Source organism: Coloeus monedula, assembly GCF_965178545.1.
Source record: "Coloeus monedula genome assembly, chromosome: 6".
Classification (NCBI taxonomy): Eukaryota; Metazoa; Chordata; class Aves; order Passeriformes; family Corvidae; genus Coloeus; species Coloeus monedula.
Window position 1 is genome coordinate 41,966,135 of NC_138786.1, and position 18,881 is coordinate 41,985,015.

At 45.4% G+C, this 18,881-nt stretch overlaps 1 protein-coding gene across 1 annotated transcript in view; it reads left to right on the forward strand.

Annotated features, from left to right (window-relative positions):
- Positions 1-18,881, forward strand: part of IFT43 (intraflagellar transport 43) — a gene marked incomplete at both ends in the record, with an annotated part of 43,415 nt that overhangs the window by 19,477 nt on the left and 5,057 nt on the right. Inside the window, 2 exons of the mRNA XM_082282788.1 lie at positions 8,649-8,681; positions 9,157-9,203. Of these exons, the coding sequence (XP_082138914.1) occupies positions 8,649-8,681; positions 9,157-9,203 (80 nt within the window). The remainder of the gene's footprint in view (positions 1-8,648; positions 8,682-9,156; positions 9,204-18,881) is intronic.

Consider the following 18,881-nt stretch of genomic DNA (forward strand, 5'->3'; position numbering starts at 1 on the left):
AGCAACAGGTGCTTCAGCTACAACTGCAATTTCCCCTTTCTGACTGATAGGCCACACAGAGTTGGGATAATCAAAACTTGTTTAGGAAAATGACCATGCTGAAGTATTTTGGAACAGAAGTGGTACAGTGGTACAGAGTCCAGGAATGCATTTGGCAAGAAGGTGAATATTAAGGGCCTCTAGGAAGGAAGGGGATGCAGTCGGGGTGACCTTTAAAACAGGGCAATTCAGCCTCTGTGTAGATATCATTTAAGGCTCTGAAGGATGGGCAGTGGTTCCTCCCTGGAGCTGGAGGAAAGTTATTTAAGAGATTAAGGGGCTTTATGATTCAAGGTCTCTAGAGATAAGTAGAGTTAAAAACCTCCTGTTTCAAAAATATGGGCTTAAACTATCCTGTATTCTCTCTATAAGAAATGACCCCTGAGAGTGCCTGGTTTTAGAACCTCTAGCAATCCCCGTCTTGCAGCTGGGAGTAGTAAAGTGCTCATGAATTTCTCTATCTGGCACAGTGGGGGAAAGCTTGTGTCATTGCTTCTGTCCTCTACTCCCAATCCAGCAGTGTTGAGGTGAGTCTCAGTCTGGGCTTTCCTGTGACACTGCCATGTTAGGAGCAGAGCCGGACTCCCGGCTGCATGGGAGATGTCAGCCTCACTCTGCAGCTTGCAGCCATCTGCGGATGTCCTCAGTGAAGTGAAGAATATAGGCAGAGAGGATCAAGGCTGCCAAGTGAGGGGGCACAACTTAGAAGGAGAAGAAAGAAAAGGAAGTCTGATTAAGTTTTGTCTTGAAGTGTCTGTTTTTGGGTTTGTCCCTGCATTGATCTGCAAGGGAATGAGGCAAGTAATGGCCCCTTGGGGACCTTCAGGACTTTCCTCTCAATGTCAGCCGTCATTTTCAATCACCCTCTCCCTCCCAGCCATTAATTTTGGCCCAGGATCATGGGGACTTGTCCATCTATCACTCCTAATTGACACTAAATGATCTGTCAGTTTATTGATGAACGGCAGGAGTGGAATTGTCACAATATATTTTACTTTCTAACAACTCCTCCTGACAATTTTACCTTGTCCATCTCACTCTCCTCACATAAATCTCCATTGGCCTCTCATTCCTTCTCTTGGGCTGATCTGGTGCCAGCCACCTCCATGCCATCGGCACGCATCAAGGACATCAAGATGGCGGTAAGCTGCAATATGCAGGCCCAGGGTGGGTTTTTTCCTCTCTCTCCCTGCCCCCTCCTCTTTTTCTTTCCTTTTTTTTTTTTTTTTAAATAGGCTGGATGTTCCAGGAATGCTAACAAGCTCCTGTCCTCTTGTCCCTTCATGTCATTGCTGGGGTGAGCTCTCCTTGGTGTTTCTGTTTAGACTCAGTAAAGATAACTGGCAGAAAAAGAAAAGTCCCTAAAAGACAGAAGAGTCACCTGAGAATCTCAGTGCCCTGGCTGTGACAGGGGATTTTTAGTCCTTTTAAACCTGCTTAGTGTGACTTGCAAGAATTTCCTGCAAGGGGAAAGTGTTAGACTTATGTCCATTTCTGTCTTTGCAGTGCTCATTTTTCCTTCCCCCCCCCCTTTTTTTCTTTTCAGTATTTTTTACCATTTTTTCTTTTTTCTTTTTCCTTTTTTTTTTTTTTTCTTAATTTTAACCTAGATTTCTGTTTATTTTTTCCCAGTTAGTGAAGTTTTCTTTGACTTCTTTTTCTGGAAAGGTACTGGGCAGTGGAAGGTCTAGTAGGATTGCAGCTTCTTGCTCCCCTAGAAATGAAGCCTGCATGAAAAAAACAGAACAGCAGTGTGGCATTTTTGGTAGCAGTCCATGTAAGCTGCTGAAGTGGCAGGGTATTCTCAGGGCGAAGTCTCTGACTTTTTTTTTTTTTTTTTTAATTGAGAACAAAGCATTTTCTTCCTTATTTCTCTGCATCTCCAAGAAATTTCACAGCAAATTTAGGGGATGCTATTATTGCTGTCCCAAATATTTCTATTTTAAAATAGCAAAACCTTCTTGAAGAACACATGCAACGTTCAACCCTTTTGTATCTGTCATAGCCAAGGCGAAAAGCTTGTCTGGCCATTGTAGGTCACCTCTATATTGGCTGTGAAGTCTAGCTTAATGCAGTTTACCTGTTGAAATGGACCTGACATGACCTGATCTACTTGCTTGGCCCTATTTCCCCCTCCCCCAGCCCCCTTCCCCATATAACCCCTCTACTATTCTCAAATTCTTAATGCAAGTTCTTAAAGTACCGTCTTTCAGAAGCTGTTGCTCTCAGATGACAGAGCAAGATACCATTCAGTAATAGACACCTAATTCTAATATTTTTCATATAAATGTTTTCAGTGAGGCCAGTCACGAGTGAAAGGTCTTTGAACCTTGTAATCATGGAATTGTTCTCTATTGTGAGGTTTGAAAAAAACGCAAACAAGCTTAAATACACTTCCTGTCTCCTTTAGCAGTCAGTTCTTTCCTGTAACCATGAGGATCCAGAAGTGTGCTTTTTTCTTTAAAAGGCAGCTGAAATGCTCCTGTAACCTCAAGAGTCATTTGGTGTGAGAGTTGGACTTTGTGCTTACTGGAGGCCAAGAACGTGATCACTTGGATAGGAGCCCCTGTTCTCAGGGACCAAAGATGTGTGGTGGATACCTCTAGAAACTGCAGCACTGTTTTCTGTTTTCCCACACAGCAGGAATTTGTGTTGAGTGTTGTTGTTTTTTCTGTTGCTCAGTGGGAGCTCTGAACAGCTCTGCCGGTCAGCTCTCTACCAGTGAGCGAGAGGGGGAACCCTGGGAACATCTGCTTCGGGGATGATGCAGTGAGCAGGCTGAGGTTCAGTGATCCTTGGGAACACTGTCAGCTTGTTCTTTTGTGCCAGTTCCTAAAGTCCTGCTTGCCAGAGCTTTCCTCCTTTGTTGTTTCTGTTAAGTAAGCCCACATATTAGGACTTGAGGAGAAACAAAAACACTTCAGCTGGAGATTGATTAAGTGCCTCACAAGTCCATTTCAGCTGGCGCTGGCTAGCAGCAGTGTCTGTCAGATCCTATCTCACAGAGCATGCCTGCTCATTGCTGCATCCATCCTCATCCGGAGTCATGCTCTGGGGCAGTGTGTTCAGCATGCAGTCTGGCAAATGCAGGGGCCAGAAGGTGGATGGTAGGGCCATTACAGTTTAAAAAATGTGTGTCTGCCCAAAACCCCGTTGTGGTGATACAGCTGGCCATGCATTCCAGGGCTAGGAAGTGGAGGGCTGTGAGGTGACATCCTGTGACAAAAATAAAGGCTCATAGCATGCTGAAATCAATGGCAAAACTTGCCTCGATTGTAGGAGATGTGAAGATTAAACTCCTTAATTTTGTAAAGGAAAACCTGGCTTTTCCAGGCTGCCACAGGCCAGGAAGAGAGGGTGGAAACTTAAACCAACAGATTAGAGCCCCAGGGAAGGTGCAATGGAATAGCTGAGAAGAAGCCTTGTGGTGCTTTCCAGCACGGGCAGCAGTTATAATTTACAGACAGCCTTGGTGAATGTGTCCTTTCCTGTGCCACAGCAAACAAGCAGTGACTGAGACCCACACTTGGAGAGCCCGGAGAACTATCAGTTAGCACTTGTGTGTCATATTGGATGTGTAACTTAGTTGTGCCTTAGGCTATTGAACAAGCTACAACTCCTAGCTCACCGCCCACTCACTGTGGTGATGGGCACCTAAGGAACACTTGAGCAAGAGAGTACAGCGTCTTTTAAAATCTTTTTTTCCCCCTCCTCCCTCAGGCCTAGACCTGAATTACAGTCTTTGCCCGAGAGGCAAAAGGCTTCGTGCTTCCCTGCGGGCTGAGCCAAGCCTTCGGTGTTGAGGTGGGTTGTGGTTTTGTATGGAAGCACTGAAGCAGAACGCAGGCCGCTGACTTGCTTCCTGTGCATCCAGCCCGTCTCTGCCCGCCCTTTGATTGCCCTGCTGTCTCCAAACAAAATGTATCTCTGATCATCACGACCTTCTCCTTTTTTCCACGTTTCATTCTTTCAGCAAGAGGGCAGCTTGGAGCGGCTTTCTGGTTCCACGCGATTCGTAGAAGTGGTTGAGGCATGCCAAGAAATAGGCCAACACACAAGGGCAGATGAACTTCTTCCCCCGCTGCCCTGTCAGATGAAATCAGCCCTCGGTCGGGACTCGCGGCGGGTGCCGGGACAGCCCGCGGGCGGCGGTGGCGGCGGTGGCCGCTCGCTGCGGCTCGCGGGCCAGCCCGGGCTCGCAGGCCCTCGCCGTGCCCGGCAGGGGGCGGCCGCGGCCCGGCAATGCTGCGGCTGTGGCGGCGGCCCCGGCCCCGCGGCCTCGGGCGGAGCGAGGCGGGCACTGCCGGGCCGGCGAGCGGGCTGCTCGCGCTCCCAGCCCTCTCTCCTCCTCCGCTACGCCATACCGGGCTTTCCCGTCCGGCCGCCTCCGTATGCATTTTAGCAAGCTGCTGTAATTCCTTCCCTTTTCCTTAGCTGTGCTGCCTGCCCCCACACCTCCCCGGGCCGCATGAGAACCTCCGATCCTGCACAGTGAGCCCCTTGGAGCCTGGCTGTGGCGCGGTGCAGGACGCAAGTGTGTCTGGAGCTCTCAAGAGCTGTGGACATTAAAAGATTTCAAGGACATTTCTTCCCATTCATACCAGTTATGTCCTCTGCTAAAATAGGTTAACGGTGTCTAATTAACCACTGCACATTGTCATGCTGCATAAAGATAGCATCCTGGCTGTTCTCTGAGCCCTGCCACTTTATCTCCATTTAGATCTCCGTGGTAGTCCATTAAATGAGAAAGAAACAGTTTAACAGAGATGATGTCTACATTGGAACTGCCTTTCACCCTTCAGCACAGAAGCTGCAGTCAGCTCAGCTGTACATTGGGGGGTGTGTGGGAGTAAAGTCTCGGGTTTGAGGTTTAACCCCTTCTCATTAATGTGGACGAAGGATTCCTCCTGGGCAGAACTGAGCAAAGACAACACTCAAGAACGAGATCAGATCCATATCCTCTGCCCCAAGGCAGAACTAGGAGAGAAACAGGTATTCTGTACTAGGAGTTACATACCATGGGGTTACACAAGGACTGTCAGGGTCTTTCACCCAGTTTCACAGCTATTCAACACTCTGAAATAGAGAGGGAGGGGTAAGCAGCTGGCCAAAACCAGAGGGAATATTCTGGGATTATGGTTATGTTTGGGAGTGCTGATGGCCTCTCAGGGGAAGGGAGTTTTAAGGGAACTGTCCAGGCAATGGAGTGAGTGCGTGTTCTTTACCCCGGCAGATGCAATGGACTTGGGAGCATAAGTGAAAAAAACAGATGTATCCCTGTCTCACAAAAACGGGGAGTGGCTGGTGTATAATACATCAGACTGAATGTATTTCTGAGCACTGCTCCTGGGATTGTATTGTTTTGTTTGTCTTTACTCGAGTGACTGTATCTGTAGTTCATATTCAATTGCTCATTTTGTAGGTCCTTGTTGCTGCCCTCCCTGGGCTGTGCCTGCTGCTGCAGCAGACAAAGCAGGGCAGTGCACTTCGTGTTGGTGAGAACATGAGAAAAGAGTAGGAAAGCTGTATATGGCTTGAGTTTAGCCGGGTTTGTTCCATGTGTGCTTTCACTCACCACTAGAAAGCTCACAAGATGATTGAAGAGGGTGCTGTGTACCCAGACCTGCTATTCCTGAAGGAGGAAATGTTGGTCTCAATGTGTTGCAATTGGCATTGGTAAGATGAGACTATTCTTAGGAAGGGGTACTCCACAGTCCTTAAAGCAATGTAATATCTTCATGAAGAAATCCTGTGAGGCTTTTCATAGTACTTGGAGGGCAAAGAGACAAGCAGGTGATTGGTTCTGCAGGAATACTGTTCCCATGTGTAGCTTAGCCCTCGGCTAAGTTTATGGAATGGACAGAACTGAAGGTGGGGCACCTTTTGAAGATCTATTAATGATTTCTCTTGCTGCCTTGAAGGTTTTTAACCTTAGGACACAAGACAAAGCTTGTCTTTCCTCTCAGAGTAACTTTGTTAGGTAGATTTAAGTAATGTGATTTCACCAAAAAAGCAAAAGACTAGTTAAACAAAAAATGTTTTGTGATTTTTTTTCCTCAATCTGAAACAAGAGCCAAAAAAGTAATTTGGCACAAACAAAATGAAAGGAAGCCTTATTAAAAAATAGAGGAAATAGTGGGTTGCCTGGTATCTTCTTTGCTCAATCATTAAGGCCATGGAGAGTGTAAAACATACAATTCCTTACTGTGCTACAGAAGGTTCATACTATATTTTTGGGATTGGTTTCTACATGTGACTTATCAGCTGGCTTGAAATGCTAGTTTCATCAAATAATGTTATACCAAATCAAATATTAACAAACATATCTGGTACAGGTGGCTGGAAGCAGATGTCTTTACTAAACAGAAGAGCAGTCATTTCTAGCTCCTGCTCCAGTGCTGTCGATACATAAATGCTCTGTATAAACCACAGTACTGTCAGCGTGACAGACTTGCCTCACCCAGTGCCACCACTGGGATCTGTGGCACAGGGACTAAGGTGTTTTCCTGAGGGTGCTGACCATGGGCCTGCAACTTGCCCTGGAAAGAGGAAGGAACAGTCTTTTTTGACAGGAGAGTTCTAACACCTGGGCTCTGGGATTAAAGGGGCTGGTACTATTCCCCCCTTCCTGCTGATGAGTTTGTTCCCCAAATTACTATTTTTTCCAATATATAGTGCAGCTGTTTCATAATGAGGTATTTGCTTATTGTCCTGAATAAATCCTTTCCTAACAACAAGGGAAAGTTGAGAAAGCTTAAGTCTCAGAACATGAGCAAAGCAGTCTCTGCCTCTAGGACTAACATGACTGCCTTCCCTGTGGGCCACCTGGGTATCAGTCATGACAGGGAGCTTAGGAAGAAGAAACAGAATTTGCTTACAGGGATAGTAGGAGTGACCTTTTCTCCTGGGAAATATAAACATGTGGAGTGTTTTATTCCTGCCTGGAGACAGGAGAAAAGATGTAAGGAGTGTGAGTACTGAGCAAGAGAATGTTACTTGGGGTTGGACAATCATCAAGAGTAACAGGATCACGCCAAGAAGATGTTAAATTGAACCCCCAGGAAATCATCTCACTGTGCAAGGCTGTGCAACACCATCATTTGGGATGTTTCAGCTTGGAGAGGGCAAGGCTATGTGGGAACCAGTTCTGTGAAAGCATAAAGGAGGAATAAAATAGGAGAAATCTTGCATCATCTTTCTACCTCTATCTTCTCAGAGTCTAAATGCCACTGAGCGCTGGTGGAGGGTTCTCTGAAGCTGTCTGTGTCTTTCTCCATACTATCAGGAGGTTCACAAAAAGTGTTTTGTACTACCACTGAGGAGAAGGATGGAGCTGGACAGTTCATCCTCACTGGAAGAGCTCTTTCCTAAACTCCCCAGTTCTGTTGCATTTCTGCTCAGATGCAGATGTCACCACACAGCTGCAACTCTGATTATAGCAGTTGATATTACTGGGCTCAGATCACTGATTCAGTGTAATCTTTAGCTTCTCACATTCTGCAAGCTCCAGAGAGAGCAGTAGAGACAAAGGACTTTCTTCTCCTTGTACCTCTTCTCCATATAGCTAGACATCCTCTGTGCCCTGCTCCTTGCTCTTAGAAGAATAGATTATTCACAGGAGAGCTAGATGAAGACTGTAACTTGCTAGAACAGAGAGCAGATGAAGAGACGCCTGTGCCATGTCACAAAGTGCTTTGAAAAGAGCAGTGCAAGGCAGGGCAACTTTTCTTACATCTTGGTGTGTCCTGGGACAGTCCATGTGATAAGGAAGAGCCCCGTGTATTCTTTGTCATGGCACCCTGACTTCAGGGGAGGGGAGAATATTTATTCCCAACACACAGACATGAAACTTCACTCTGCAAAATGGCCAAAGCAATCAGCGAGTGATGGAGTATCTGCTAAAAAGAAACCTGGCATTTAATTAACTTTTCAAAGTGCTGGTTCAGCAACCTCCATGTTTTACATTTTGAATATTGAAGAAGCGTCCCTAATCGGGACTGAATTAGTTCTGGGGTTGCCGCGGTGGAGAGCAAGGGAGCTGCCATTTGCCAGTGCCTCCCCACCATGTTATTATTATGAACTCCTTTTAACTTCGCCAGATCAATCCTGATATTTTGTAGCGACTGCATGTCTGACCTGAGCTTGACCAGCTCAGGTGGGACTCCTAACCTGAAAGGCAACCAGACAGTCTTTATGCACAACCAGGGGGAGGAAGAACCTGTTGACCTCACAGGAGTAGGTAGACAAGGTATAGCACCTTCTTCGTTTCTTAATGTGCCAACCTCTCTGCTCAGGTATGGACAGCTTTACCTGCAGCTGATGGCAAAGGGGATAAAAAAGTATCTGAGAAACTAAAAAAACAGGGAATATGGTTCTTGCCATATCTGGGCATGGCTGTCTTTTGGAACCAAGTGGTTTTGTTTCAGTCTGTCGCACTCAGGGGCTTTTTGATACACTGGCTTAATAGTCACTCAGAACTCTTTAAGGTGTGATGTGTTCTATCAGACCTGGTGCAGGAACTGTTTTACACAATAACAATTATATAGGGAAAAGTAAAGTTCTTAATTTTCTCTAGCCTTTCCTAAATATAAGTCTTCCTTGTCTTGCAGGTCAGGAAGAAAGCATGCAGAAGAAGTAGAAGAGTAAGTTCCCATTGTTACTGAGATTTCTTCCATAACTTTTACATCTGATCTGATCATCTGACCAGCATACCAAGATCTGAAAGTTGGGAAGGATGCAGAGCCTTTCACGAATTCATGTCATGTGTCCTGGGATGGGGCAGGGCTGGTCAGTCTATAGTTCCCTGGATACGGAGTAGATGATGGCTCTGTCACTCCCATAAAATAGAAAGAAGGAAAATGAGAAAGCAACTGCTTTCCTCCCAGACCCACCCCAGGCCCTACTGTCTGCAGCCTAGGGGTTTGTCTTAGGTACCTCTTGCTTAAGATGAGATTTCTGCTGAGCTCAGCAATGAGGGGTATGGAAGATCAGTCTGCAGGCTAAGCATACTTGGGAACTCTCTCCTTGACAGGCTATGAAGCTTATGGGGAGGAAAGGGGCACAACAAGATGTTTTTCTGGGCTTGAAATTGAAATTCTTTCTTGTGCTTTGCTGCAGCCACCGTCTCAGACAGCAGACCGTGGAGGCATCAGATGATGGAGGAGGTAAGGTATCACCTACTTGACTGCAAGAAGTGCCTTCCTGCATGTCTGGGGGCTCTCCAGTGAGCAGAGGCATCTTGTAAGAAATTGCAAGGAAATGAACCACTCTGGGGGTAAGCAAATGTGGGAGCTGCTTAGGTCTCCCCAGATGAATGAGAGAGAGAGAGTAAAGGAGATGGAGAGGGAGGATGAAGAAATGAACCTGTAGTCTAACTCTGGTTCTTCATGAACACAGAATTATAGAGGACCCTTGGCAAGCAGGAAAGTGCTGAGGACACACTTTTCTCTGGAATTACTTCCATAGAGAATCGTGGACTGGGGCAAAAAGAGAGCTAAAAGCATAAAAAAAGGTTAAGAGTGGAGAAAGAAGTCCCTGCTCTCCTCTGGTTTAGGTGATAGTATGCTCTGCTTAAAGCATCTGTTATCTTTTATGGCAATATCCTTGTTCCCAACAAGACAAGCACCACTCTCCTGGGGTCTTTGTTGTGGTTGAATTCTTAATTTAAAAAATCTGCTTGCCCTAACCCAGGATCATAGATCATAAGCTAAACATACACTGGTGTCCCATCTCATCCCTGTACAGGCTGCTATGAAATCTACTGGACTCCTGACTTAGCACTAGTTTTCTTTACAGTGTATATTACCAACTCTTCTAGGACTGGATGAGTCAAGAGAAATCTCAGGAAAAATCCACAGTGTGAATTTCAAGACAAGCTCTAGACAACGGTAGGGAGCATAGAAATTCATTAAAGCCTCTAGGAGGTACCTCAGTTTTCAAGGACTAAGAATTTTATACAGTGTATAAAAAGTTGCACCTGTAAAATATCACCAAGCATCAGAACAATTATCTGGAGTCACAAAGGATCAGACATCAGTGTGGCTAATGAGATTAAATGAAGACTTATTTGGGTCTTCCAGACAGATAAAGCATTGCAACATATGACTGCCAGAAGTGGCACCTTTATAGCACTGGCATCTTCAGAACAGACTAAATTTTCCCCCTGGGAAGTTTCTTGGGCTTCTTAAATTTCAGCGTATGTCACTGAGGCTGGTAGTCTGTTCTGAACAGCTCTGACTGTTTGCATACATGCTGTCCTTTTTGTTGAACCTTGGTCATGTACTTGGAGTATGACTGTCTTTGCTAACCAGGCATAAAATGCTTGCCACGTTTGTTTGTAGCATGTGACTTTCAGCACTTCAAGACCTTGGGTAATAAATATAGCATAGAATTGATGCAGAGCGTGGTATGAAGACATTTTGAATCCTAATACACTTCACTTATTTATCTGTGCCTAACCTAGGCACAGATTAGCAGTTGAATTTGGATTGTTTGCAAACTGGAGTTTGGCTTCGGATTAAATCCATGCATTAGAAGAAGGATCCTGCAAATCTGATACGGTTCCTACCCAAGCAGTTTCTGGTGCAAATATGCTGGGTTGTGGCTCTAATTTGCATATAGAAAATCTCTAAATGGATGGTGCATTGCATGGTTGTGGTCCTATTTTCACAGGGAGATTAAGAAAACTATTCTGGGAGAGGAGTTTTCCATGTGGGCTCAGCAATTGCAGTGAAGAAAAGTGACATATAAACAAACTCCAGAACTTGAATAAAGTTACTTTTTTGAATAAGCAGAGAGATACAAATAAGTGCCTAGTGTAGAAGGCAGGGAGTAGCAGTGGCTGTGGCTGGGCAGTAAATTGAGCTGTAGCAGCCTCGCCTTTGCATAGAACTGCACTTGAGTTTGTGTCCTTAACTGTAACCGTATAGCTCCGATTCTAAACATACAAAAATCAAGACATTGGTGTATGGATCCCCAAGGATGGGTCACGGTTATTTTGTGCTGCATAATGTGTTAGCTTGTACACCTTAATATGAACAGGCGCGGTTGCATAACGATTGCTGCTGTCAACCAATACATTTGGATCGCCTTCCTTTAACCTATTAGAAAGCTGAGCTGTACCATTCCATTAACATTGTTCGTCCCCCATCCAACCTTTTCATTAGAAGAATGAAGGACAAAACTATATGCCCTTAAAAAGGTGTTCCTGTGAATTTGGAATGTGCTCAGTTGTGATCTTTTATACATTACTTACACCCAGAGACTCCGAGTTTGGAGTCCATTTGAGAATGTGTTAAAAAAGTATTGGGTCTGTAGAGAACCCAGTTCAGCATGTGGAGAATAGAGGGAAGTTTGTACAGCCAAGTGGAGGCTTTTGGGCTTGATATGCCTTGTAGTTTCAGAAATAAAAGTGGAAATCTTTCACTGCTCCTGGCCTGTGTATGAAATAGCATCTGATTCCTTATCTCTGTGGGAGTTTGGGAGAGAAGGACAGAAACTTCTTAGGCTGTGTGAAACGACTGAAACAGTATGGGAGATGGTAAGTGGGTGGACCAGACAGGGACATGCATGGAATGGTCTGCAGTTTCAGTACTTTGTTACAGTTGCACGGGGAAACCCAGAAGGTGGAAGTCATCCATACTGCACAATATAATATCCTTGAGATGCCAGCAGTGAAGAACTTTGGCTCAGATCATGCTCAGAATTCATTTTCTCCATTTCATATTTCTCTAGAGTCAAGGACAAGACAGCCCCTTTAAGAGGTTGCCAGTATTGAGTTATAGGAAAGCAAAGACTTGTGTTTGGCTAAAAGCACCATTTGCCCCTGTAAAACTCCAAGCTGGGAAGACAGTTTTGAAAAAGTGCAGTGTCTCTTCAAAAGTAGCTCTGGAGCATCTGGTTGATGTCTACAGCACCCACTGTGATCTTAGTCCCCACCCTCCTGAACACATGCTGGTACTCGTGAGTACTCAGGCACAGCAAATGGATAACGCCTTTGTTAGTGGCTATGTGCCCACTGGACCTTGGCATGGGGGACCAGGTCCTCTGCATGGTGAGAAACCTGCTTTTGCAGGATTTAAAGCATCACACTTGAGGAATAATAAACCTTCACAAGCAACACAAAAGTGCTTAATTCCTAAAGGACAGGCCTAGTTAAGTCACTTTTGGCCAGGGGCAATTGGGGGCTTAATGCTTTGTATGTAGCAATTTGTGCAATCTGAGAGAGAGGAGTTTAAGGGTAATTGCTCAATTTTCTGTCCATGTCAATGGGGAAAATGAGCAGCAGGGACTGAGCTCTGTATGGCAGGGAAACTGCATGAGATAGGAGATGTGAGATTCTCAGTGGAATTTAAAAGGTGCTATCTGCAGAGCACTGCTTCCTTTTCTGTAGCAGCCAGGAGCTTCTGCCACGTGCAGACTATCCTTTGTCATGAGGTGGGAGGGAAGATGGGACAACCAAGCTGAAGTTGATGGGCTTTCCCTTCCCTTTGCTCCTTTCTCCAGCAGGGCACAGAGGGCTTTGCTCTGCTTGTATGTCTCTGGCACAGAGCTAGATAGGGCTGTTTCCTGTCGGGATGAGAAATGCTAACATTCCTCCCCCACCTCAGCAATCTGATTTATCCTTTGGCCAGAAGTTTCTTTGTTGTTACTTTCTTGTCCACCAGTTCTGCACTGCTGCATTGCATTCCCCCCGATGTCTTTCTCCTTACTACTTTGCCCTTGGATTTTTCTCCTCAGCACTTTATGGGAACTTATTAGCTAAGGCTGTAATCCCTCTCCCAGCTATTCCCACATAGACTATTGCCCCATCATCAGAAGTTCCTTTCTGCTTTCTCTCTGTTACCCTTGGGATGCATAGCTCCTAGGGCTTTTCTTGGAAGACTGGGATGTGATGTGTGATTTTCTGTCTGCAGGAACAACAGCTTGTTATTTTAAAGCAGATAGTGTGTGTGAATGAGACAGCTGATTGAAATGAAAGCCTGACTGTGCTACACAGACAACCCAAACCTGACCTGCAGGTGAGGAAAGCTGCCAGGAGACAGTTACTAGATCTGTGCCCTCAAGGCAAAACCCCTTTCTGCCTGCTGGGAAGCCTTCTCAAGGAAGCAGAGCAGATGATTAGACCTCTTTATGCAATGTCAAACGTCTAGTAGGACTTCTTACCCTTCTGGCATGTGCCAGCAGCTCCTTTGCATTTGAGCAGGATGAGAGACCAGACTCTGAACAACAGAGGAGGAAGTGGGCAGATGCCATGGTCCCCAATCCTTCTGGGCAGTGATACCTATCTGTCAGATGGGAGGTCTGTAATTCACAGCCATAAGATATCCAACACCTCTTGAGCTGCATGCGAATATGCACCAGTGATGGTATTGCTCCAAACAGAGCTGAGAATAGACCACAGTGAGGGTTATTGTTCGCTCTATCATTCCTGCTCAATTTTGCCAGTTGCTTCCCTGGTAAGCTGCCATTTTTACAAAGCACTCCAAGTGCTGGTGGATTCCAGAGGCCATGAGCTGCAAGGATAGCTGCAGTGGGTAAGAGGGGCAGAATGAGGGTAATGGGAGGGCAGAATTTGCAGGAACAGTCAGGGATATGGCCAGTGGGTACTTCACAGGCTCAGAAGGCAGTGTTGGAGTGATCTGGGGAGAGCTAAATGGATGAAAAGTTCTGAGCATTAGTGAAATGGAGACAGAGTGAAAGACATAGTGTTTTGGAAGTGGTATGAATGGGCTGAATAGAAGGTTTTGGGGTAGAGAGTGTCAGTGGTTGTTGGGTGTCTGGGATTCTCCATTGTGACTTTGTGTGTGGCTCTGTCAGCACACCACAGTCCTCCCCTTTGCTGCTCCCCCAATGCACTACCCTGAGTCTCTGTGCAAGGTCACTGAAGGGCAAACTCAGCCCAGCCTGATGGTTTCCACTGAACTGTTGGTCCAGGCCAGTTTGAACTCCTCCAGTAACACTGGCATTGTGATCTAGAGCCTCTGGTGCTGGAGGAAAGCTCTCTCTTGAGAGCCACAGTGGGCAGCGGAGAGAAGAGTATGTCCCAAGAGTATGTCCCAAGAGATTGTCTGAAGTTCTGTTTGAAGCAGCAGACCACTGGCCGAGGGACAGTGGGCTCCTTAATTACAAGGAAGCACATACAGCTTGTTGGGGACTGAAAATGACACTGTGGGGAAACATCTGCTGCTGCTAAATTCTGCGATATGGTTGATACACAGTCATATTGGGTCTGTGATTGCTGAGTCCATAAATGTAGTTGACGGACTAGGTTTACCTAAAATACCCTTTAAGAAAAAGCTCTTGAAAGATGATTACAGAATTGAGACACCATCATTTAAAACTGCCTGAGGCAAACTCCTTTGAAAATTGCAGCAGTGGAGGGACAGAGAGAGAACCGCGTAGCCCTTGATTGTAGTGTCGTTCCCTCAGGACCCGTCCCCCCTCCTCCTCAGTTTCTCATCTGATATGAGAGAGAGCAGCAGTAAGATTCCTCATCTGTCTTATGAAAATCCGATTCTGAGTGGCTCTGATCAAACCCAGCTGGCTGTCAGCAGTGGTGGCCTTGTGTGGAGGGAGGGAGGCTTCTGAGGAGTCGCTGGATGTGGAAGTGTCATGGGTGCTGCCGATCAAAGAGGCATTTTTTAATAAATATATATAAGAAAAAATAAAAAACCTAAGGATTTAGCATAAAAGAAATGTAGTTTGTCTTGTTTTTCCAGCATAACATGAAGAGGATGAAATAGAATCAGGCACGCCTGCTCCTGAACATACTTCCACAGGAGCATCCTGAGAAGCTGCTTTCCCTGCCCCAGTAATGCTCTAATGCAAAGTCCCTCATCTCCAGCGTTGTTGAAGAGGGTTTTGTGTTTCTGAGTTCACCACACCCTCTCCTGAGAGGACATGAGAAGGACACCTCATGCCTTCTCATCTGCTGCCCCACTACCTTCTGAGTATGTTTTAGCAGGGGAATACTGCAAAGGAACAGGGAACAGTCTTTAAAAAGAGGAAGACACGTTACTGGAAAGGAGGGCAGTCATAGCACTCTGTCAGGGGGTTGTTGGTAAGACTAGGAGCTGTGTTACCACTCTAAATGCTGATAACCTCAGGAGCATGGTGGACTCCAGGTCTTGGGCATGGCCTCCAGTCTCTCCCGTCTTCTGCTGATGGTGAACAAACCTATGCATTAAGAGATTCCTCACCTTAAAAGCCATCAGTGTCTGCTCCTACTTCTTGCATAAGTACAACCATGCACTACTGCTTGTGAAGCCCTGCACTGAGCCCAGTGACTCATCTGACAGGGCTGTTCTGTGCCTCTTCTCCCACTTCAAATGACTGAAACTGGGCAGAGCCTTTGTGTCAGCAGCAGCCTTGGGAAGCAGCAGACATGCCTGATGCCTGTCCCCTGCAAGCTGTCAGGTGCAGAAGAAGCCATGCCACACCAAGTAGTCTGTGAAAGCACGACACTATTGAAGCAAGTAGAATGTCTCCCAGACCACCTGACCCTCCAGCCAGTCATCCGTTTAGCTGAGATGCAATATTATGCAAGGCAAATGCATAACCTTTTTAAGGCAAAGCTGTAGGGTCAGTACTGAATCTGCTGTATGACCTTCCCTAGATCCTGTGATTCCTCTGGCACCCGCTCACAGGGTGACTTTTCCCATCAGCTTGGCCAGGTTGTGCTGTTACTATTCTCTTCTCAGAAGGGTGCTTTGGGACATGGGACACTCAGCTTATCTTCTGCTTATCTCAGCTGTTGAGACAGTGCCCTGGTAGCTGTAGTACTGCCTGCTTTTCACTCTGCTGCTTTCATCTCCCTGCTGGCTGATCAGGCAGGTACGCTGCTCCATGTTGGCCTACTAGTAGGGCAATTTCAGTCAGGGAAAGACATCCCTATGAAATTAATGTCCAAGCATCCAAAGAAGCGTTCTTTATTGTCTCCATTTGCCTGCTGCTCTCCTGAGAAAGCTTCCAAGAGGCTTCAAGCTTGTTTGTGTGCTCAGCAGAAGCTGTCTGTGTCCCTTGTTCTTTATGGTTTTTTGAAGGTTTTTTTTTGCCTGTTGCTTTCCACTTTTTTATTTTCTTTTTTTTTTCTTCTTTTTTTTTTTAATTCTCCATTTTTCCACTTAGAGAGAAAAATTATTTATTGCATTGAGATGTGCTAATTAAAGCCATTTTCTGGTATTTGGTTACTGAAGTGTTTGATGTCTCTCTGACAAGACCATGAAATGCACAGTGTGTCCACAGGGACAGAATTTGCTGAACACGGTGCTTTGTAAATGAGGGGACACAGTGTCGCAGCAGCTCATGAATATGAAACGCCCATGATGCTACCTCAGTGGACTTGGGAACACAGATGAATCCTGTCATGTGCTAAATGAGACCAATTTCTTTCACTTAACTTCATCTTCAATCAGACCTTCCATTTGCCTGTTTAAAATTCCCCAAACGTGATGCAGAAGGTAACAGCATTCAGTAAAACAAAGTTTTGCAGCAGCAGAGATATTGTAATTATTTCAGTTTTACATTTTATGAGCAAGCAACATAAAATTAGTTTCATTTTTATACCTGTTTGGTGGTAAGAGACTGTCAGCTCCAGAAGCCACTACCCTCTTTGTGTTCTCTGGATATGGTGGTGTGTGCACAGGGAGGGCAGCACAGTCCCCACAAGAGTGTCCATTTTGAACTGGCCTTTGAAATACTGACCCAGGGAAAGTGGATCAGACTATGTGAGATGGAGTCTTCTTTGTTTATGGGTGCCAGGATGTGGGCTCAGGGTACTCTTAAAGCAGCTTAGGGAGTAAGCAGCAACCACACTCCAACTAACTGCAGGCCTGAACTGGAACGTGGTTTCTAGATCCAGCTTTGCCAGTGATTTATTGTCTGTCCCTGGAAGAGATTCTGTCTGTCCCTTTTTATGCCATCTTGTATCTAGCAGACAGCTTAGTTCTTTGGAGCAAGGATCAGATCTTACTGTGAGTTTACAGGATTTTAAGAGACCCAGACTGCAGGTATTGCTACTAAACCAAAAATCAGCTCTGCTTGGTAGGGGAGGTGCAATTTACCAACTTTCAGGAGCAGCTGAGTATTAGATTGGTACAGATTCTTCCACCTCCTGCTCATTGTTTTCTGTGGTTGTCTTCTTTGCCTGTCAGTAAGTTACTTGCTAAGAAGTAACATGGTTAGTACATGCACTTTAATATGAGCACATAAAGCCCTCCTTTCTGTATGACTTGAAAAGCTGCTGTTCCTTTCTTATTGTTTGACTGTCTGCATGTAGCATGGGTTGCCTTCACTCTTTCCCCTTCATCTTCTCCTCCTCCCATTCACACACTTCTGTCTTATGTCATTGGTGCCTTGTCATAACTTAGTCACGAAGCTCTTTTTGTGTAAGACCTAGCTAAGTTCAGCTATTGAAATAAAATATTATTCTTAATTATATGCTGGGGCTTAAATGTTCTGGGACAATCAGTTTTGTGCAGTGACTTAACTCCCCAGTTAAGCAACATTTGGTGCTGGTGTCTCCTGCCCTACCATAATTTCCATACGAGTACACTCATTTTGGTTTTATTGTTTGTTTACTTGTTCATAATAATCTGGGAGGTGGAGGGGAGTTTGCATTTGTCATCTAGCATTTGGTGCCCACTCATCTTTGCACAGGTCGTTTGTTCACTTCATTGTTCACTACATTACAGTGACTTGGTGTCTGTGAAGGTGTGTTCTTTTGTGCAGTCATTTCTGAGGTTTTTCTACATGGGCATGAGAGCCTGGCCAGTAAAGTATGTGTCAAGGTTCTGCACCAAAACCACAGGTTTATGGAAAATGATCTGAAGCCCCCACACTATGAACAGGAGAGGCAAAATGTGGGTAACAGAGCAAAGCACACAGGGTGGGGGGTTTGTCATGCAACTTTGTTGTTGGGAAAAGATGCAATGTGAGATTGGGAGGACATTCACATACATTATTCCTGTGAACATTTCTGCATCTACTAATGTTACATGTAAAGCCTCCCTGCAGCTAGTGGGAATATTAAAAGTAGAGCATATGCCCACTCTCCTGCAGCACAATAGCCCGTGTTGTGCTCTTCTCCCTGCAGCAGACACTGCGCTGCAGCTTAGCTATGTTAACAGAGCTTATAGGAAAAAAAAGATGTGAGTCTCAAGAAGAGCAACAAAACCATTATTTGGCTGGAGAATGAGGGGGTAAGGTTGAGCCCTTGGTGATAAGTCAGAACTGAGACACTTTGTACAAACTGTGTACAAACTGTACAAACTGTACAGAGAGAGAAGGGAGAGGGATTGTGCAAAAGTGGCACCATGGGACTTGGCAGAGGGAAGAGGTAATTATGAGTAACAAGTGAAATAAAGACCCAAATATTTCAGGAATTATTTGCCCCTGATAGCAGTTAGCCCAAGGACCTGATATTTTCTTAAAATTTGTGACATTTCTGTACTGTTTCCTGTCAGTCTCACAGTCCTAAAGGGCATTGCCTCTGCCTAGAAATGGGCAAGGCATCCACACTTTGCAGTAAGAACAAGCATGCACTGGCCTTTGTTGGAGGGGCTAGCAAGAGCCCCCAGAGCTTTTCCAGCTCTTCTGTCTGAAATATTTTCAAAGTGTCTATAAAATATTGGAGCCTTGAATTTCTTTTGGAAAGAATTTCCAAGTGATCGCCTGAATTTTGCTAATACAGAGTGGAGGTCATGCTCTGCAAGGGGTTTAGAAATCTCTCCATGGAATTCAATGGCAATGAGATAAAATCAGCACTGAAGAACCCAGGAGTCTTTGTGAACCTGCAAAATGGAAGGGACATCAATGATCAGGGCTCAAATGATCAGGGCTCA